Genomic DNA, 22,332 nt, shown 5'->3' with positions numbered 1-22,332 from the left:
CATATGTATATGTATATACATGCGTTGCACGTTCGCATGCTCAGGGCGCTTCATGCACATTACAATCCTACGATAAAAGGTATATCAATTTTTATTATTTTCCGATATTGGAGTTAGGGCTGTGAGATTCGAATCAGTGCTTTCAAACCCATACTTGGGAGGAAGCTCCACTGACCACTGTGAGAACAGAATGCTGGACTAGATGAGCCACTGCACTAGCCTGATCTTATAAACTTAGTGGGACTTACTTCTGAGTAGACTAGCCTAGGATGGTGCTTTTAACCATTATGCTCAGCAAGTGGGATTTCTTGCCTTGCTCTGTAGTTCCACCCAAACCCCCAGAAGTATGATCTCAGGAGATATTTCCTTTTAACTTCCACAAGCATAGGGACACTTCAACTAACTGTAAAATGAATTGCAGTCTTGTGTCTACACCCACTGAATTTAATGGGGCTTAGTTACATGTACGCTTGCATTGTGGTTACTGAATTACAGTACATGTATTCCTTTTGGAAATTTATCTGCTTGTGTATTTATAGGTTCTTTTTCAAAACATAACTCTCATGGATTATGTTATTCTCTTCCCTCTTACTTTCCTGTCAATCATTCATTTTGCTTCCACACAGAATAAGTAAAAAATAAGAGGGGGGCATCTCATTGTCTTTAGAGATTTTCTTGTACCCAGGTCTTGTTCTGAGTGAGGCACTTATAATCAAACCCTTAAAAAGAAAAGGCTGGCACCTGCAATTTCCAACGCCACCAGTACAGCCCATTTTTCAGGCAAAGAGGTTTATGACTACTGCAGTGCTGTCCGTTATTATTAGTACAGGTTAGGTGAGGCAGAGGCTGGTTTGGATTTCCAGCCAAAAGTTTTCCAAATAAACCACTCAGATTGCAAAAAAATGTCATGTTCTTTATATTGCCCCCTGCTAGCCCAAATCCAGCACTCAAATGTACACAAAAATGTTGTGCTCTATTAACTTGCATTCAGCCAACCTGCACTTTTAAATGTTTACAAGTACCACAAAATCAAAGTTGTCCAAGGCTGCAGCCCTATGTACACTTGCTAGAGAGTAAGCACCCTTTAACTCAGTGAGACTGCTGAGTAACATGCATAAGACTAGGCTTGTAGTTAAGGGATATCCAACCCATAACCATTGGTAATCTATAAAGAACTCCTTCCTTTGACAATTCCACTGATGCTGCTGAGTTGGGCTACAATTCTTACCATACTTGAATCCCATAGGATTTACTTCTGAGTTGTTAGGCACTGTTTGTTAACTAGCTGATGAATCAGTGTGTTTCAGAGATGTTGTTGCATACACCAGATAGTGAGAGTCAACTACATTAGCCAAAGATGTTTAAAAGAACCTGTTAGTCTTTCCCTGTGATTGAGCTTCCTAAAGTTCTTTATCAACATAGGGCAGCTATTACAGGTGCTTCCAGTGATCTAAGATGCTAACTTTCCATAGCTTCCATGTGATGCAAAACTCCATATAAACTGGATAAAGAAAAACATGCATTGAACACGCAAAGGTTCTTTATTGAATACTAGCAGCCTTATTATACCTGATGCTGCTCAGGAATTCCAAGAAACAAAAAAATTGATGCAGTTTTGAAGTCAGTCATTAAAATCAGTGCAGCTTGGAAAGGGTTAAGTCTGTGATATTGATTCAAAATGATGCCCAATTTTATCTAAACATAAACAAAATCCTGATTCTGGGTCTCAGGAATCATAATACAAAATTTGGTTATGGTAGCTGAAGAAGTGTCCAAATGCATATCAGACAAGCCCCTTTCCAAAATAAACAGTAGATGCTGTACATTTTATTTATGAGAGTGATGGGAAACCTATAAACATGCAATGGTCCACTTGTTTTAGGGTTGCTTATTAGCTTGCCCTGGGATCAACTTTGGAGGCTTTCTGTGGGTGTTCAACCTTGAGATACAGCAGATGGGAATTGGGGAAAGAGCCCTCTCAGTGATTGTGCCTCATTTGTGAAATGGGAGCATCCAGGGAGGTTTCTTTTGACATCAAGCACAGGCTTCCCCATCCTTTAAGAACTTTAAACTCTTACAAATTAAAAACAGCATACAAACTAATTTGCTATCTGCTATGTTCTCATCTTTTACTGCATATAAGCTTTCCTAAATTTTAACTGTAGTGTGGCATAATAATCTATTCTCTATGAAACATGTATTCAGCCAATAGTTTACAATTAGGTAAATATCTGGGGCCCAGGAATTTATGTCCTCTTCCCATGCATCTCATAAAAAGTCACTTTAAAAGAAGGTTGCATTTGATTGTTGAAGAGGCCAGAAAGAAGAATATAATTCAAAAATCTGTCCCACAAGACACTCCGACCGCTTTGTTTATTTACTACCAGAACATTTGCATTGACACATCCGATTGCTTGCAGTTACAGAGCATATGAAGTGTTCTTGCTCTACCATATAATGTAATTATCTGTGATGCTGTAATGATTCTGGGGTTGGCTCAAGCACTTAATTTTCAGCACAGCAAGCTTTGGCATCAGAATGATTTTGCAGCATTGTTATCACTAAAAGTCCACCATTAAAAGACAGACGCCAGAGTAATTAAAATATAAATTAAATAAAAATGTTTACTTGCAAAAATACCCATTAGTAATGAGAGGGAAATGGCGCACTTGTAGATCTCTAAATCCTTTATTTAGAATTATACATTTACACAAGTATGTAGATTAATGAGATAAGATTATTATTGTTAAATATTGCAGTGCTGATACTTGTGCAAAAGCATTGAGCAACCTTAATGTTAACGTTAATATTTTCCGTAATTCTTTCAAGTGCAATGTTATAAATACAAAACATTCAGAACTACACTTTTATACAAAAAACGTACATAAATTATAATAATATATAAAGACCCTGATCCAATTCCAGCTGTGCTTTGTTGCACACAAACGCAACTAGTGGCCCTAAGCTGGGATTGCCTGTGCAGCCCCCATCATCAAGTTCAACAGGAATTGGATGTACCTTGTCATGAGTTTTTAGATCCAGATGGACATCTGCATTAGCTGTGCATGGAAGTCTCCTTTGCTGGATCAGAATGGTGTATCTAAATTTGCACTCCTATACTCACTTTACCTGGGAACAAATCCCATTGAAGTCAATGAGGCTTTCATCTGAATAGACACATATAAGATTGCTCTGAAAGCTCATTGAATACAGTGTGACTTACTTCTGAGTAAATGCATAGGGTTGCAGAGTCGGTTTACTTAAACCACAGGTTCTATATAAACCTTTCCCCAGACAGTACCACTTGAATTTGCTGAAAAGCTATTACCTTTAGCTGCTTGGGTTTCACTGGATGGACTCTGATTAAATTTGGCTGATGTTTTCAACCACCATTTATGTCCACAAAAGTTATTATTATTAGATTTATTGTCCACCCTTCACCATAAGGCCCCACAGTGGGTCACAACAATGTAAAATACAAACAATAAAACAGTTTAGAACAAATTAAATGTGCAGATACTACCTGATACCTTATAATAGAGACAAAAAGGAGAGGTTTTGCATTTATTGCAGTGGCTAAAGTACCAAACAAAATATTCTTATGGGAGATCCCATTTAAATTTGGTGCACATTTCTGACATCATACTCCAGCCTCATTCTGAATAAGCCTATTCAGCCTCAAAATAAAAATAAAAATTACAAGCACAGTTTCAACACATAGTATAATACTGTATACTAATCATTTGTGCTACATATACAGGCTGAATGAAAACCAATTTTCTTCCATTTCAGTTTCTGGTTGATTATTCTTGTTAAGGGTTATCAGGAGAGTGACCATTTATAGTTTGTCAGTTCTGCCTCAGTAGCCTCAGGCTGGAGCCGTATTAGGTTAGTCATACCTTAGTCCCAAAAGGATTTAAGGTACTCATGCTTCCCTTGTCCCTTTTATTTCAATGGGATTAAAGCATAGCTAGCTTAATCTGGAACCAATCCAAAGGCAGCATAAATCACGTAAGATTTGCATTTTTTAGGACTCGTTTAGTAAGGCTGGCCAAACTACTAACTGAAGTTATTAGGATCCATTAAATAGGCAAATGTATCACGGATGTATTTAGAGGGCAACTTACCTACAAGTTCATCTTGTAAATTTCTATTGCACTGCTATGAATATGTTAAAATTCTCTTTCATGCCAAAGGAAGGACGACTGGAGAATTATAATTCATTTGATGAACTTTCGAAAGTTTCATGCAGCCCCCTCCCACTTAATTGCTTGTTGCGCCAGAGTTTCAACTTAAATAATATCTGCTTTGGCAACACTTATGTAAACCAACACTACCCTGATTGCTCCATTTTGCAGGTAGAAAAGCACAAGAAAGGCAGCTTGAGCTGTCTTTTTCTAGATTAAAAAGACTGGCGATGCTCTAGTTCAGATTTATACGGACCCAGGAGTTGGCAGAGTTCAGAAGGTGACAACCTTTTAGTTCTGCCAACACAAACAATTTACTCCAAGAAAGTGCTTTGCATTTTACTAGAAACAAAAGCTAAAATATTGCACTATTTCAAATTCCATTATAGTACAGCATTGGTATCTTCAAGTTTACTGTGCAAATACAGTTTGGCTTTAGTTAAGGCACCTGTGAAACTGTAGAGGAAAAGAACACACGCCACCTAGTGTTGGAAACAGAAAATGGAGGGAAGGCATAGTATCTGATCCCAGCATATCACATTCATGTGCATTTTGGATAGTTTCACTCTGTGAGTGGAATTCAGCGTCATATTAAGGCAATTGTTCTGTAAGCACAAATATTTCTGCCTGCTAGGTGGAATGATCATCTCTCTCCTCCCTGCGACCCATTCCGGGGGTTCTCCTGACCTGAGCAGATGCTTGCATGGGAAGATTCATAGAATTGTAGAGCTGGAAGGGACCCTGATGATCATCTAGTCGAACCCCCTGCAATGCAGGAATATGCAGCTGTCCCATACGGGGATCGAACCTGCAACCTTGGCATTATCAGCACCGCACTCTAACCAACTGAGCTATCCAAGGAAGAAGTGGGGAAGTCCCATTGCCCTAGCAGGACTTGTTGCACTGGCTCCCACCAGCACAACAACTCACTTGAGTCCAGCCTTGTGTTATACTGTAACTGCTGGAATAAACTAACACAGAGAATGATGCCTGGGCCACTTGTGCTTTACTATCAGCTAGCTACCTTCAGTAAGAGTGCTGCTGTATGCTGGTTCACCCTAGAGAGCAGGGTCACATATCTGGTCAGGCTACTTTTCTCTTTGTAAAGGGGAGAGGAGATTGAAAAGATTCCAACAGTTACACTAAAGCAGCAGAGAGTGAAACTGTATCCGACATACAAATGAGTGGCATGCTTGGTCCAGAAGTTACCTTTCCCCTTCACTTTGCTTCCACTACTTTGTGGAGTGCGATCTCGTCTCTGCAGCTTTTAAAACACCATATTACAAGTTCACAAAACCTTTTTGGTTTATTTTAGTTTGGCGACACAAAACTGGAGCTTCGTTCTCTAATGACAGTTCTGTTTAGCTGGGTCTCCTCATGCAGACTTGGCAGCGACTTATGATTTTTTCCATTTCTCCAGCTTTCAGAGTCTGCGACAATGGTTTCCTTAAAAAGAAAAAAAAACCATGCACATTCTATAGGGAAGGAAACTCTCCGTGTTAAAAAAAAAAACAGGCTGGTAAACACAGTGATTCCACAAAAGTATGAGTCATTGGCTGCATTCCTACATAACGCTAAACTGTGGTTTAGTGCTACGTGCAAAAGCTAAAACAAACCTGAGCAAATCCCTTGGCTTATGTACTCTGCTGCCCCTTCTCCTTCTGCATTTGGTCTCACTTTCAGAAAATCCCAGTTTGCTATGCCATATTAACCAGAGAAGAGGTTTAAAACAAAGGTTGGTTTATAATTCATGCTTTGAAGTTTTCTTAGTTTGAAATTGAATACTTTGTTTTAAACTACAAGAGCCTGGTTCACACAACATGCTATGCCACTGTTTGGCTTAGTGTGGTGTGTGAACCATTCCATGGTTCATATGATATAACAAGCCAGGATTCACTGAAAGTGAAACTTGACACAACAGAAGTCTCCTGACTACACAGGAGGTAGAACAAGAGAGAATAAACAAGCAAGGCTTTGCTTGGGCTTATTCCACCTCACGTATGTTGCACTAAGTGGCTTAAACCATGGCCATGAATAACAAACTGATCATAGCAGTGTCTACTTAAATGGGACTCATAATGGCAGGCAGCTAGCAAAGGACAAATATTTATGTGCTTGTACATGTTAGCAGTGGATGAAAATGTTTAAATGTACGTATGAAAATGTTTCTGCATAAAAAACAGGCTGATAAACACAGTGGTTCCACAAAAGTATGAGTCATTGGCTGCATTCCTACATAATGCTAAACTGGTTTAGTGCTACATGCAGAAGCTGGAACCAGTGGCAGGAGGAATAGGAATAGGTGATTATAGTGAAGAAAAACACTGGTTCAATCTGCATCTATGAAACTCAGAATTATGATGCAGTACCTTTTTGTGGCATGGCAATTTAATTGTTTCTAACTTTGCATTTTGAGATAATACTGATTATTATCTCAAAATGCAAAGTTAGAAACAATTAAATTGCCATGCCACAAAAAGGTACTGCACGCTACATGTTAAAGAGGTATAGAGGCAGCCAAATTAATGGCACACTCCTGTAAGCTGTGGTAGTGGTTACATGGTAGCGGCTCACAGGATCCTACATAGTAATCCTAACAAAGGCTTATGGAGACGGCTGCTCTCCTTACGCTAGTGCTGCCCTGGTACTGATGCCACTTTTGCTCCTGTGCTGGTGCTAGCACCCCAACACATACAATTAGAATAATAGATTCTATACAAATAAGTTTATGCAGCTATTGACAGGGTGGAACAGCTTAAGAGGTATGGGCTTTGCAGGAGGCATTCCATTGTAGTCAACATAAGGTAAAGGTAAAGGGACCCTTGACCATTAGGTCCAGTCGTGACCGACTCTGGGGTTGTGGCGCTCAACTCGCTTTATTGGCCAAGGGAGCCGACATACAGCTTCCAGGTCATGTGGCCAGCATGACTAAGCTGCTTCTGGAGAACCAGAGCAGCGCATGGAAACGCTGTTTACCTTCCCGCTGGAGCGGTACCTATTTATCTACTTGCACTTTGACGTACTTTCGAACTGCTAGGTTGGCAGGAGCAGGGACCGAGCAACAGGAGCTCACCCCGTCACGGGAATTTGAACCGTCGACCTTCTGATCGGCAAGTCCTAGGCTCTGTGGTTTAACCCACAGTGCCACCCGCGTCCCTGTAGTCAACATAGTGCTATGCAAATAGTTCGGCTAGTGCAAATATTTTTCCTTGCACAACAGAATAATCTCCCCCTCCCCCCCCAATGTGCTGCCTAAATCCAGGGTACACACCAGGGGAGGGAGAGGGGGTGACCCAAACCCTTGTGCTGGTGCTCAACCTTGTGCTAGCATGAAATGTATTTGAATACTGTCTTCCGTCTTCTGATACGAGTGGAGCAGATGCTGCTTTCATTGAGCTTTTTTTGTTGGTACCAGAACTCCTGCTGCGTTAGCTGTTCTGTTGTGGTGGCTCACTCACAAAGGCAGGTTAGTTAGCATACCTGAACATTCTTCTTGGATTTATTGAAGCCAGCCAGAAGCTGTAGGAGTTTGAGTAATAATTGCATGTCCCTCGGCCATGGCATTCAATAAATGGAATGGCGTGAAATTTTTCCAAGCATGATCCTGGAGATGCCAGCGCTTGTCCAGAAGCTTCTGAGCCCGCACCTGTGTACTGTGAGCATACATGTCTTCCATGAAAACCTGTTCACTGGCAATTTTTTGATGATGTGAAATCCACAGCTTAAAACTGAGGCACTAGTTGTATCCCACAATGCAGGAACCACAGTTGCCCATAACAAGTTTTATATAGCAGTTTCTAATTTTTGCCAGTATCATGGTAATACCTTTTACTGGCTAATTTTAGGAACTGTTCCCCCACCCCTTCCTACCATATTACTATTTCCAACGTGCAGTGAGATCGCCCCTTTTTTTTCTTTCTTACCATAACAAAAGAATACCCTTTCCAAACAGACTGCCAGCCTTGAGGACATGGTGGAACTGAAGTGGTTTGGCTGTGAACTGCTAACATCACTGCAGGGCCTTCACAGACAGTGCATCTACAACATGGCATACAAAGTCATTAGGCGGGAAATAGGCAAGTGCTCGTTTAGGATGCAGCCCACAAATTGACTTTTAGTATTCACTTTTCCTGTCTCCTGCATTTTCATTCAGTTATGTTGTTATGTAGCCAAATCTAACTAACAATGACTTCATTACTATTAGGAAGAAACTCTACTGTCCCAACAAAACAAAACTGTACTAAAGAGCAGGGCTGCAAAGGGTCACCCTCTAGAGTACTGCCACTTGAATGCCACTGCTGCTGCTGGTGGTGGGGTGTGAAGTATAGGTGGGTTCCCACAAGGCAAGACATAGTGATAATAGCAAGAACCTTTATTGAACTACAGAACTGGACAATAGGGGCAAAGCAACTGCTTATATACATTTCTGGAGGCCTGGGCCACTCCCAACGGGATTGGCTGTCTAAACTTCCAAGCTGCAAATCGTAAGTCAGAGTTTAACAGCCAATGGCAGAGGCCAAAATCCTGAAATGTTCTGTGATTGGATATCATGTATCGAATCAGAACACCTGGTGGGGTGACAATTTTCTGCCCTCCATGCCCCCACCGCCTTAGCAAGTTGTGTCAATTTGCACAATGATTGGGCTGGCCCTGACCTTCTCCACAAATCTGTACTAGAAACAGCTGATAAATCATAATCTACGACACATTTATCCAAAACAAATGAGCAAACAAATCCATGTGAAAACACAAACAGAAAAGGAACACAACTACTACCTGCTAATATAAGGCTCCAAAGCTTTCCCAGAAATTGGTGCCATATCTAATGGCATTGGCTCTGCCGTTGAAAGCCAGTATGAATAGTCATTGCGAGAAGCAAATCTGCAAACGTTACTGGGATTACATAATAAAAAAGGCATGGTGGTAAATCTCTGAAGGCAGCTACCGGCTGAACCTAGAAGATTCAGAAGAGAAGCTATGATGAGCTTCTTTGTATAGATCTGTTGCAAAATCCAATTTATAGTACAGTAATAAGCAACTGAGACGCTGTAATAGGGGCAATTTCAGAATAACTAGGGGTGGCAAAGGCCCTTTATTAGTGAAGAAATGCACCTAAAATATAGTGTGACTGAAAGATAAGGGAGTGGGAAATATTTTGGACATTAGACACTACAGTTGGAATCATCCCTCCACTCTTAACAAAGGAAATGCAATTGCATGAGATAAAACTTAAAAAGTCAGAAACGATGAGAAGTCAATGTTGCGGCACTTCTGTAACATTTCTGCAACAGCTGTAATAAAGGAGCATACAATATCATGTAAAGAAATGCAGATAGGAACTGAAGTGGCTAAAGGAAAATGTAATGTCTCTGCTACGCTATTATTTTCCAGGAGTTCTCATCAAGAGAAATAACTACAGGAGGCTACTTTCTCAGGCCTGTTCAAATAAGCACAATCTGATCCAGGCTGAGTAGCATTAAAAAAAAAAACTTTTCCTTACATAATTATGTAATCTAAGCCAGGCACTGAGATTTTTTTATTTTGTGTAACAACAGAGTTGGTATGGTTGTCCTGCTGAATAAAAATGTCCCCTTTAAAAGAAATCAACTGAAGCATATATTTATAAAAGTACCAAGATCTTGTCCATGTGCTTGCTCGTTCCCTTGTACAAAAAGGAGAGAATAACCACTATAGATTTGAGATGTCCCAGATGGACATGACGGAATCTCTGTTGACTGGCTGTGCCGAGAAAAGATGAAGCCCCTTTTGACTGGGCCCGTTAAGCAACTTCCTGGGAATCCAGGGAGTCCCTTCCTACCAGGAAACCCAAGCATTCCAGGCAAACCTAAAATAAAGTAAAAATAGGTAAAAATAAATAAATACATGTATTTGTGTTTTTGTATCTGAGAGAGGATGCACGTCAGGGTAGGATATGTTGTTTTGGCTCCATGTGCCAGATCTTTATCAGGATCAGCCTCAAGGGGCAAATTTGATTGGTGAGGGACTGCCCTCCTCCGTTCAAAATCACCTGCGTGGCTTTGTAAGTCTTATCAGGAGGGAGGCTGCCTCAAATGGTGCTTTGCAGCCATTTTGCTCTGGGTCTCTTTTAAGCCAGTGGATGGCAGCTGTGGCAGTGGGGGAGGGATTCCCCCATCTCCCCACCACCACCTATCACTAGGCAAAGGGCTCTAATTTTTCTTCATCAACTGATGAGTGGGAATTAAATACTGTGTGATCCAGGGCAGCACAGCCAATGCGAGATTAAACCCTGCCCTCCCATCCATCAGCTGATGTCACCAGTGACATCACCAGTGGTGTCAGCTAATGGGTGGTGTGGCGTTTGCCCCCTAGGATGTCTCAAGGAAAGGGTTAAAATTGGTGTGATGTGATTGGCCAGTGAGAATGCAAGGGGGGAGTAAAAGATAGAGTGGGAGGTTTTGAAAAGTCGGTTGAGGTCTGGGGGTTGACAGTTGAGGTTTGGGAGTTGGGAGTCGAGGTTTGTCAGTTGGGAGTTGAGGCTTGGGTGTTGGAGAAGGAAGAGGGAGGCTTAGGTGTGGGTTGGTAGAATTGTATTGTGAGAGAGTGAGAGGAATTGATGGGTGGAGTCAGATAGATAGTTGGGAATAATTCAGGTTGAAGTTGTTAGGAACTAAGATTTAAGAAACTGTCAAAGGAAATAAACAGAAACCATACGCTTATTCTTGCAGTTTAAAAATAAACTTGATTAGTAGGTTATGTTAACTACTGTCTGGACTCTGTGTGTCCCCGTGAGATACGGGGTGGTGGCAGCGAATAAAGCAACCGCAGTGGTGGCACAGGGTCAATAGACCGTGAAACGTCCGGGGGCCCTGTGTGATCGCCACAGGTGGGTACACGTGGTTTAGGAAAAACAGCATGGAATAACTAACTGGACCCCATGGAGGGCAGAGGTTGGCCCCTGGGCTGGGGGTTCCCCACCCCTGCTGTATGTGAACACAAATTGCACAATTATCATATCTTGGCCAACCTGACTGTGCGGTATCAACACATTAGACAAAAAAAAAAGTCACTGTTGGCATACGGTTAGACTTGCCAGATCAAAGCAGGAGAAATAAATTTTACAGAGCAACCTGGTTTTTGTTTTCTGGTGATAGTCTGTAATACAACAAACTGAATGGGAAAGTGTTAATAATCTGGGAAAGTGTTAATAATCTAAGGACTGTGGCAGTGCCTTTGTATTTTAAAAAAATGACATCTCACCTGGCACTACAGACCAATGAAGTAGCTGAAATCCTAGACAAACTAAAGAGGGGCAGAATAATCCTAATGAGGAACCGTGAGTCATGGGGCAGTAGATTTATTACCACAGCCACAGCCCAATCCTGCTGGCTGGGGAAGAAGGTTGTGGAAGCAGTGTCCCCTCTACCTTGGCCGCCCCTGGTTGAAGTCAAAGGCAGGTGAGCTATCTGGGGGGCGGGGGGGTTAGGACCTCAAATTTTTCAAGGAGGGGGTCGGGCCCCCTCAAAATTCAATGGTAGCCAATGCACTGCCTACAAGGGATCTTCAGGTATTTCAGGCCTGTGCACTCAAAACTAACTAATGACACAAATGTAATTATTACAGTGTAGCACTATCTATATCTTATTTACAGTACCTTTCGGGCCTTGGAAACCCTTCTCTCCTTTTAGTCCAGGTGGTCCAGGTATGCCAGGTATCCCAAGACGACCTAGCTGGCCCTTTACACCTGGAGGTCCTGGATTCATATAATAAAGCACATGTTAGCATATAGTACGGTATCAATATAGGCACCCTCTGGATTTGTCCTCGGGTTTCAATAACCTATCTGATTCTGAAGCAAACAAGGAATATTTAGATAGCAGGAATATTTTGCTGTGTAGGACATGAGTGACTATTTACAGCAATGAAAAACACCTATTTGTTGCTTTAATATACATTTCCATTTGCAATGCCTTTTTAAAAATAAAAAATAAAAATAAAAGGTCATTCCAAGGCTCATATTATGTTACTCGTATATAACATTCTGGGCTTAACATTTTAATATATTTTAATGTTTCAAAAGCTTTAGTATTTTGTTGTTAGTGCTAGTTTGTTGCTAGTTGTTATTTTTAACTTTTATCATTATTTGTATGCTGGAAGCTGCCTTGAAAGGGTTTGACCTGAAAACAAAGCCTAGGAATAGTTAAATGAATAAATGCAACTGGACTGCAAATTGCTGCAGATCTATGTGCCCCACTGTGTTTATCTATGCCAGGACAGGGGAATCTTTTTCCATCAAGGGTCACATTTCCTTCTGGGCCACATACCAGCAGTGGGTGGAGCCAGAGAAAAACGTGGGCCGAAGAACAAATGCCAACTTATACAGTAGGCTAGTCTCTCTCTCTCTCACACACACACACCTTTCTCTATCTATCCAGACAAGCAAGAGACATGATAAAAGTTAAAGGACCTATTCCAGCCGGGGCAAAAACTTTTATGGTGCCATGTCTTAGGTTATGCAGGACATGTTATCTGGCCCTGATGTTCCTCTCCTCTATTAGATAAAACAGAAGGGAGATATTATGAAACTTGTACCTGGCGGCCCTGGTGGTCCTCTGGGACCTGGATCTCCTGGGCTTCCTAGGTTTCCTGGAAGTCCAGCAGGACCTGGGTTTCCTGGGAAAGAGACAGCAGCCACGGGTGCTCCAGGCGGACCTAGTAAATAAATGGATAAACAAATAGTTGGTTATTGTATTAAAAAACAAAGGAGATGAGGTGGGAAGGTAGACCTAGAGAGATGATGAGGATATGCAAATCCTGCCTTCCTCCCAAAGGAACCACGGGCAGCTTTATAGATACCGGTCAAGTATACTCACCAGGTGGTCCCGTTGACCCTGCAGGTCCTGGTACTCCTATTTGCCCAGGTGGTCCTTGATTACCCTTTTCTCCTGAAAAGAAGACCTGACATTATTAGAAATGAGACAGTCTTGTTAAGAGTTGTTATGAATGATGTTCATAATAATAGGTAGTTATTTTTTTAAAAAAGTGGAAGCTGTCTTGGGGGCCACATAGAAATGTTTGCAGGCCACATATGGCCGGTAGGCTGCAGGCTAGCCACTCCTGATCTAATCTGCACAATCTCCTAGCAACTAATTTGAAGCATATTAATACTGCAATCCTAATACATATTGAATCTGAAGCAAGCTGCACTGAGTTCAATGTGACTTATTTTCAGGTAACTATGTATAGAAAGGATGGGGAACCTGTGGCCCTCCATATGTTGCTAGACCACAATCCCATCAGCCCTGACCATTGGCCATGCTGGCCAGGACTGATGGGAAATGTCTAGCAACAATATGGAGGGCCAGAGGTTTCACATTCCTAGTGCATAGGATTGCAGCCTAATATTGATTTTGTATCAAATAAATACAACTTGCAGCATCCAGTTGATGCTCTGGTGCTCACTACTGTACTCTGTTTAATTGTTTCTCCCCTTAACTTGCATTGCAAGGCAAGCTTCTACATTTTGTAGTGCATTTAGTTATACCTTGGTACCTTAGTAGAAACAGAAATGCAGAACAGAAAAACAATGACAGCTGTAACCTAGTTAAGAACTGAATGATCACATTCCAAATGCTTCCTATTGCTTAGCTCAGAGGCTCATTTCCAAAGCAGCTGCACAGCAGGATACTTAAAAAAGAAAACTTTTCCCTTAACTGGCCTATGTCCAAAGGCAAAGAAGAAAAAGAAGGAGGGATTCATCCTACTTAGTCATCAGTGGCAACTAGTTCTTTCTACACTGCATTGTTAGGAAGGCAGGTAGGCACAAACCTTGTCTGCCTTTCAACTGCTGGCCCATGCAAGGAAGGGAACTCTGGCAATATCGTTCCCCAGAAACAGTTCACCTAAGGAGTGGGACTGCAGCAATACGAGGAAGCATGTGAAGGAGACAAGGCAAGGCCTGCAAGGATGACCCAGTATAACCAATCTGGTGCTCCTGCTGGTGGTACACCTGTGCAGCCCCAACCTCACCAACTGCCTCGCTCCTCCTGGTAAGCTGTAGTGAGTGACTCCACTGCTGGGAGGCTATTGTTGCAGCTCTGCTTTGCTGGATGAGCTGCTCCTGCCATTCTCTGCATCCTCCCCCCCTTCCTAGTCCTGTTTCTCCTCCTCCTCATTTCTACTGCCTGATCACCTGCCCTTTCTAAATCAGTGTCAATAGTAAGGAGACGGGAGAAGCATCCTGCACTTGCCTTGCATTCTCCCCCTGTACAGCTGTGTGAATTGGGGAGGGCAAATGAATGAGCAGCAGAATCGCTGCATAAGGTGGGACCCATTCATAGCTCCTTGCCCAAGGCCTCCCAAAACCTGGAACCTGCACTGCAAAATGCTAGCAACAAACCAACCACAACTCCAGAGCTGCCACCTTTCTACCCCTTATTCTATGGAAGAAGCTCTGTATTCACTGCATGTCAGCCTCTCTTTTGTATAAAATAACAAGGTGCTTTACAAAGTTAGTCAAATACCTTTGATGCCTGGGAATCCTGGAAAACCAGGTTCACCTCTAGGACCTTGATAGCCAGGGATGCCTTCAATTCCCTGTAAGTCAGAGAACGAGATGAGAAAAATGATCTTGTTTCAGTACCTATACACAAGCTAGACTTGCTTGTTGGTTTTCAGCAGTTTCTGTGAGCAGGGAGTGGATGGAGGCAGAGAAAGGCAAAATGAGACAACAGTCTGGCTGCAGGGCATTTGCAGGGGAGAATATGGCAAGTTCATGAGTTGGTATACAAATCTTTTTTCACTTGCTGATATCCCCTGTAAGTGAGAGAACAGATTTCTGTAACAGACTTCTATTATCTCAGCAAAAGCAGGGTTACAACTGGTTGCATTTTGTGATAATTTCAGGTGGCATGTCTAGCACCACCCAAATTCTTACTGTTCCTGGAAAGACAGTGTTGCTACAAGATTCTCCTGCTGTTAGAAAGAGACACTGTTGGCAAAATCAGTAACGATTTTGAGTGGTCTGCTATTTCCCCAGTTATTTAGTAAGGCAAATATAGCTGAATTTCAATCAACAGCAGATTAGCCAAGAGGCAGATTTCTGAATAAGTCTCAAAAGTTGAAGCATTAGAGTGACTAGACTTAATGAGAGGAGAGCTTCTTTTACTGAAGTCCTCAGAGTTAAAATGGTGCTTTCTAGGATAAGTGTGAAAGACTGCAAACTAGATATTCCCCTAATTGTTGATAAATATCCTGGCATTGATAAAATAAAGCACAATATCTCATTACTGAAATATGCATTTGTTTAAACGCACCAATAGCTGTATGATATAAAAATAAGTGAAATCTCCTAGGTGCCTACACACTGATGCTCACATCTCATTTTTCTATTTTGTAGTAATTTTGTTTTGGTTTCTTTGCTGAAATGTGTTGCAGCCTACAACCAAAGGTTAAAATAGTGAGTGGATAATTAAATGTAATTATTTCACTTACTGCTGGCCCAGGTAGACCAACGTCACCTCTAGTTCCTGGCGGGCCTGGTAAGCCATCATTTCCTCGAACACCTTTATTTCCTTTAATACTATAGCCAGGGAGTCCAGCAGGTCCTGGAATACCAGGGACACCTATATCGTTTTAAAAAGGAGATAGTTTTATAATACATACAACAGGAAATTGTTTTTATACCAGGAATTGTGTGGAATTCAGAGAGGCACAACCTACATTATAACTGAAAGTGAGACAGCCTAACTTGTTAAGTATTATCTCACAGTCTCTATTTTACTTGTGTTAGGTATGAAAAAATAACAGTTCCTACCTGGTTTTCCATCAGGACCAGGGGGGCCTCTGTTTCCTTTTTGGCCAGCAATTATTGCACCTGGTTTCCCGGGAAGTCCTGGTTGTCCAGGTAAGCCTGGAGGTCCAATTGGTCCCTGGTCTCCCATACTACCTTTAATACCTGGTGGCCCTGGTATACCAGGTACCCCAATGTCTCCTTTGACACCTATGCAGTATTTAAACAACCATTAGGTACAGGTTAGTCAACTTTAATATACTTTTAAAGAGGCATGACACATTTTAGGTGCATGGCAACCAAAATCAAAAAGCAATAGACAAGTAACATTTTGAAGTAAACTGGTTTACTCTACACTTAAGCAGACAGAATTAAGCTCGTTTTAAGACTTACAGTTCTGACTTTTATTCCCCCCCTCAAAAAAAAACCAAAAAAAAAAAACCACAGCAATTTAATTTTACCTTTAGGACCAGGAATGCCTGGAGGACCAGGAATTTGCTGTCCTGGAGAACCTGTATTCATAATTGTTTTCATTACAAATGCAGAACAAAAGTACAATACAATACATTACAATAACAGGAATAGAAACGTAGCTGAATGCAATACTGAAAGTCCTTATTTCTAGGATTCGCAAACATATATCTATCCAGTAACAAAGTATTTGCTCATATTTGCCTGTACCATTACTGCATTACACATTCTAGCTGATATTAACCAATGTATTACTAGTTCTAAGTCTTATTCAGGATCCCTCCTTTCAAATACTCCAAAAGTGCAGCTTTAGAAGCAAATGGAACGTCAGGCTCAGTTATCTTCCCCAATATTTTCCTCTTAACAAACCCGAATAACTGAAGAAGATCTGTACCTAACAGCTGACATCTCCAGTTATTATCATCCAAATCACTCCTATTTGTGTGTTGTTGTTGTTTTTAAAGCATCAAAACTGAAACTTTTAGTAATTCTCAAACTACTTTGAAAACTTGGATCAATACATTACTTATTTTTAATCTGCATTAAAAGCAACAAAAAGTTAAAAATGTGAGTGCTTTTCAACAGTATAAATTTTGACATGGCATGAATTCCATAATGACCCCAAAATATTAGAAGATATTGAAACAGAATGAACATTATTAATGGGATACCTTGTGCTCCCTTCTCTCCTGGGGGTCCAGGGATACCATCCTGTCCTTGGTTACCCTTCTCACCAGGTGGTCCATCATCACCCAGTAACCCAGGTGAACCTGAGGATGATGTTGAAAATTTAGCCTTGATGAAAAAATATGTTAGTTTGTGGTTGATGGTTTTATTATTCTTAATATGTGATTGTACCAGAGATGCTTCTTATAGTTGATATCAATGGATAAGTTAGAATGACAATTTACTTTATAATAATTTAAAAAGTTACAATATTATCAATTAATTACATTGTCATATTAGGTTTTGAAATGATCTAATATTGGAGTGTCATTGTAGTGATGTGTTGATCATTCACATATTATTCATTACTTAAATGTGCATGCCACTCTTAGGTCCAAAGTAGCTCACAACACAGCAAAAATAATGGGAAAGCTCATATTCTCTATTGTGAGCAGGAGAGTGGCCCTGCAAGGATTAATGAGAGGCTTTTGTTGGAGCACTTCATGGTACAGGATAAAGCTGGCAGGAACTGTGCTTTCCTATTCCACAGTAATCCACCCACATTTCCCATGGCACCAGTGGGAGATAGGTGATCAGCAACTGTGGTTGCTCCTGTGCCTCCTTGCTGTTGGTATCATCCACCATTATCTCAAGAGAACCAGTGTGGTGTAGTGGTTAAGAGCGGTAGACTCATAATCTGGTGAACCAGGTTCGCGTCTCCGCTCCTCCACATGCAGCCGCTGGGTGACCTTGGGCTAGTCACACTTCTTTGAAGTCTCTCAGCCTCACTCACCTCACAGAGTGTTTGTTGTGGGGGAGGAAGGGAAAGGAGAATGTTAGCTGCTTTGAGGCTCCTTAGGGTAGTGATAAAGCGGGATATCAAATCCAAACTCTCTTCTTCTTCAAGATGAAGGAGAGGTGTAGGCAGTAGGAAGGAGCAACTGCTCACCCACCCTTTCCCTCTGGTCAGTACTGAGGCTTGTGTCCAGAGAGAAAACCTACATGACATATAATCCACCAAGCGAAATTTTATCAGTGAAATATGGTGGCTCAGAGGGAATTTGGCAAACCTCCTAGTTTGACATTTTGCCTAGCACTGCAAAAAGAGAGGGGTGGGTATGAGTATGTGTGTTTGCCTCAAGCTGCACAATACAGGGCAGATGGACTGCATGTAACTTTCTGGGTCACAATTTGCTGCTCTGCAGCATAACTGTAGCAGTCAGTTTCATAGGATCACAGAGTTGGAAGAAAACTTCTGGTCATCTAGTAGCAATCCCTGCTCAGCGCAAGGTTTGTAATGTAACATGCAAGTGATCCATTCTAAACAATGTAAGTAGGAAAAGACAGCTGCCTAGCTTCTGGTTAAATACCTCCTGCAAAGTAGAGCCCACCATGGAAAGTGTGTACCTTGAAAAATATAGGTGAGTTCTAGAATTGGCCAGTACAAATTCTGGCCCACCAGTGGGAAACCTCAGTGACAGAGACCAGAAGAGATGAAGCAGCTTTTCATTGAAGTATATAGAAAAAGCTATGAAAAACTAAAATATTGTGGATTGCATCCAACTTTATACTCGTAATAGAGTCATTGATATTAATGAACCTAAGTTAGTCTATTAACTTAAATGAGTCTATTTTGAGTAGGACCAGCATTGCTTATCACCCATTGATTTTTCTTCAACAGTGAAAAAAACAGGAAAAATAAAGACAGAAAAAGAACTACAAATAGGCAAACAAGCAACAGACCTGGAGAGCCTCTGATGCCATTTTGTCCTGGTAGTCCTTTAGTGCCTTTAATACCATTACTGCCAGTAGGTCCTGATTGTCCTGCAAAGGAGAGAGCGAGAGAGAGAAGAAATGCAACTTTCATTTGTGAATGTTTGCTCTTTATACATCTAACACAGAGACCATTACTGAAGCAGCTCCATCAACTTCAGTAAAAATACATTACTCCCAATAACAGTGCTCTCTGTACTGAATTGTGCTGTACTGAGCCCTGATTATCTAAATGAGAAACTCAGGATTTAATGGAGCCATCAATAGTAGAAGAGTCTATTTTGGATTATTGTATTAACGCACACACCACTTTGTATCTCTTTTGCACAATGGGTTTTCCTCCCCCCCCCCCCGATTTGATATTCAGTTGTGCAACCAGCTGCATGGGAAGTTATTACCTAGATCAGCTTTGTATTAAAATACCCCAAGGAGAACCTGTGCTGTATGAGTGAAACAGCATTACTGAATAATATGATTTGCATGGCATTATACTGTTTCTGTTAGCGTGCATTCACATGGAGCATCAATCACAAGCCACAAGGGCACTGTTAATGATTCCTAGGATGATTGCTACTGGTTCAAATGGCAGTTCAGGGTCAAGCAGGAATGGCATCAGTTGGCAGTGTTTGAAGTATTTCCTGTGGCACAAAATCCCTAGGCTAGCTGGTACCTTTTCCATAGAAAGAAGCTGTTTACAGTAGTTGCAGTTTTAGTTCACTTAGAAATTATATTCCACTCTTAACGCTTTGCATTGGTGCCTAAAAACACACACTTTACCTGGAATTCCTGGTAAACCAGAGTCCCCTCTGTTTCCAGATAGTCCAGGTTCTCCAACAAGCCCTGGCTGGCCTGGTGATCCACTTTCACCTTTTCTTCCTCTTTCTCCTGGGGGACCTGGATCACCCTAGCAAGCATCAATTGGAAACAGGATCACGGTAAATAACAATCAAACCTATTAAGCACAGCCTGGACCCATGGATCTATTACTTTCTGTACCTCAGGTCCTGGGTCCCCAGGAGGTCCAGATCCAGGACAGGCTGGTTCTCCTTTATCCCCTGGAATACCAAGCAAGCCAGGTGGCCCTGGTATTCCTGGCGACCCAGGCAAACCAGAAGAACCTCGTTCACCTTTAGAACCTGCAATGGCATAGACATGGCTATCAGAATAGATATTTTAGATTTTTTTAATTTCCCAAAGAGCAGAAAAGCCACCAAACCAAAACCAAGCCAAGTATGAAAATATAAAATGAGACTGAGTTATAAGCAGCTGTATTATAGTTTCACCCTTCCACGAAGACAACTTTACACACAGAGAGAGAGGGAGAGAGAGAAAGAGAGAGATTCTTTTCCCCTCTAAGTAAAGGTATATTCAAGACAAATACAGGAAGAACTTGAAAAATAATGAGTACTGAGTATTTTGGCCTTAATAAACTTATTACGAGCTGTGCTGTTCCCCACAAAAACCTGTGAAACACCATTCCCCATTTATGCACAGCTTGCTCCAATTCAGTCCTTACAAATGCATTAATCACTAAATTCAGCTATTTGTTTTTCAGGTGGCTATTACAGTACAGTGGTGCCCCACAAGGCGAAAATAATCCGTTCTGCGGGAGCCTTCGTCTTACAGGGATTTTCGTCTTGCGGAGCTCCGCTATCAGCCGATCAGCTGATAAGCGGTAAAACAGCTGATAAGCGGCTTAGTGGCTTTTAGCGCTTAGCGGATTAGCGGATAAGCGGCAATTTAGAGATAAGGAGCTTAGCGCCTTTCAGAAAAGGCAAAAAAAAAGGGAGACCACGGAAAAAAATTCGTTTTGCGAGTAAGCCCCATAGAAAAAAACGTCTTGCGAAGCAGAAAAAATGTTGGAAAGCCCTTTCGTCTTGCGCGTTTCTCGTTTAGCGGGGCATTCGTCTAGCGGGGTACCACTGTACTATTCCCCTGATGACTATTCAGATACATGGGTAAAATCACCTGGCACTCCCATGTCCCCTCTGTCTCCTGGAGCTCCTGTCAATCCCTGTCCACCAAGAATTCCTGGAAGTCCCTTGTCTCCTTTGGAACCTGAAAGTATAATCAATTGCACATATTTTGATGCACTTCAGGATTAGGTGGGATGTCATGGATCATTATCCAAAAGAAAGAACAGTGTTCTTGGTTACTCTGTTCTACACCTGCTACTTATTGCCCCTCAAAGTGTGACTACTCCTACAGGGAATATGGCACTGCTCACATTTTCCCAAGCTGTCCGAATGTATCTCATAAACATGACATAATGAGTGTGTCCTAAAATTAAGGTGCAGCTGCTACTGAGTTTCATCAAGTTTTAAAAATAAAAGATTGGGCATTGAGTTTTTAACCATTTAATATTTCAAGTACGTTTCACCATGTTAACCAGCACTGGTATGAGAAGTCTCTGCAACTGTTCATTCATCTTATTCTCCATTCAGCCATGAGCAAGCGCATAACCATAGATGATTATGGATGCATTATTCCTCACATAACTCTTGTATTAACTAGCTCTTGTCTTAGCCTGACAAATTACTAAAATAAGGCTCACATTATTCCATATATCTGATACAGTTTAATATATAAGTAAGTCTATATACCTGGCAGCCCTGGCATTCCTGGTAGTCCATCAGGACCTATGCATCCTTTCAGACCTTGCTCTCCCTTTTCTCCCTTGAGTCCCAGTCTTCCAGGAAATCCTACAGCAGCAATGACAGTCAGTATCACCATCACTCTCATTTTAAAAATATAACATGATAATTGTAATGGCATCAAGCTGGTTTTAGCAGTAGTAGTAACTGCTGCATATACCTTTCATTCCTCTGTCTCCTTTATCTCCGAAACTCACTTTGGACTCCGATGTTCCAGGAGAACCTTTATCACCTGGTTCACCTTTTTCACCTGAGGATCCCTTTCTTCCTTTTGGTCCTGGGAAGCCAGGAGAACCTGCAAACGAAAAACAAAACAGCTTTTATTATTTTTTCTTCTTTGCAATTGCAGCACTTTGTCTATTACTTCAAAAGCTAGAAGAAACTTGGCTTGCATTTGGAAAAGTAATAGCATGACACTCATTTGGGCAATGAAACATGTGCAGGCCCTCTTTCACATTTACAGAAACTCATGTGTGCCATTTACAGTTTTAGCTCTGAAATGTTTTACCAAGGAGACCACGAGAATTTTAGAACTTATACATTGTCTTATCCAGAAGTCACACTAATTTTGGCCCTTTGTCCTATCTCTGGCCTGTGACTGTAATAAATTGATTCATTCATTCAGCCCTTTGGCCTTTAATACTCCAGCACCAATTAACAGCCAAAAATAATCCAAATCCAAATGACATGCAAATCATATGACCACAAAACACTGCTAAGCATTGACCTATTAGTTTAGTTAGGAGCAGGATCCATGCTTCTTCTCTGTTTGTTAGGGCTTGAAGGAGGGACCGTACTGAATGCTGCCATA

General features: G+C 41.4%; 1 protein-coding gene across 1 annotated transcript in view; it reads right to left on the bottom strand.

Moving 5' to 3' along the window:
- Positions 1-2,606: 2,606 nt before the first annotated feature.
- Positions 2,607-22,332, bottom strand: part of COL4A3 (collagen type IV alpha 3 chain) — an 82,043-nt gene continuing 62,317 nt past the window's right edge. Inside the window, exons 34-52 of the mRNA XM_053390077.1 lie at positions 21,682-21,816; positions 21,471-21,569; positions 20,836-20,925; positions 19,864-20,003; positions 19,645-19,771; positions 18,838-18,918; positions 17,100-17,198; positions 16,419-16,469; positions 15,982-16,167; positions 15,660-15,790; positions 14,690-14,762; positions 13,040-13,111; positions 12,759-12,878; positions 11,821-11,919; positions 9,820-10,032; positions 8,964-9,141; positions 8,111-8,225; positions 7,668-7,840; positions 2,607-5,633 (exon numbers count right to left, since the gene is read on the bottom strand). Coding sequence (XP_053246052.1) covers positions 5,549-5,633; positions 7,668-7,840; positions 8,111-8,225; positions 8,964-9,141; positions 9,820-10,032; positions 11,821-11,919; positions 12,759-12,878; positions 13,040-13,111; positions 14,690-14,762; positions 15,660-15,790; positions 15,982-16,167; positions 16,419-16,469; positions 17,100-17,198; positions 18,838-18,918; positions 19,645-19,771; positions 19,864-20,003; positions 20,836-20,925; positions 21,471-21,569; positions 21,682-21,816 — 2,267 coding nt within the window. The 3' untranslated portion in view covers positions 2,607-5,548. The remainder of the gene's footprint in view (positions 5,634-7,667; positions 7,841-8,110; positions 8,226-8,963; positions 9,142-9,819; positions 10,033-11,820; positions 11,920-12,758; positions 12,879-13,039; positions 13,112-14,689; positions 14,763-15,659; positions 15,791-15,981; positions 16,168-16,418; positions 16,470-17,099; positions 17,199-18,837; positions 18,919-19,644; positions 19,772-19,863; positions 20,004-20,835; positions 20,926-21,470; positions 21,570-21,681; positions 21,817-22,332) is intronic.

The sequence above is a fragment of the Podarcis raffonei genome, chromosome 5 (assembly GCF_027172205.1).
Source record: "Podarcis raffonei isolate rPodRaf1 chromosome 5, rPodRaf1.pri, whole genome shotgun sequence".
Classification (NCBI taxonomy): domain Eukaryota; kingdom Metazoa; phylum Chordata; class Lepidosauria; order Squamata; family Lacertidae; genus Podarcis; species Podarcis raffonei.
The sequence above is the reverse complement of the archived record's forward strand: the minus strand, read 5'-3'. Positions and strand labels throughout refer to the sequence as shown.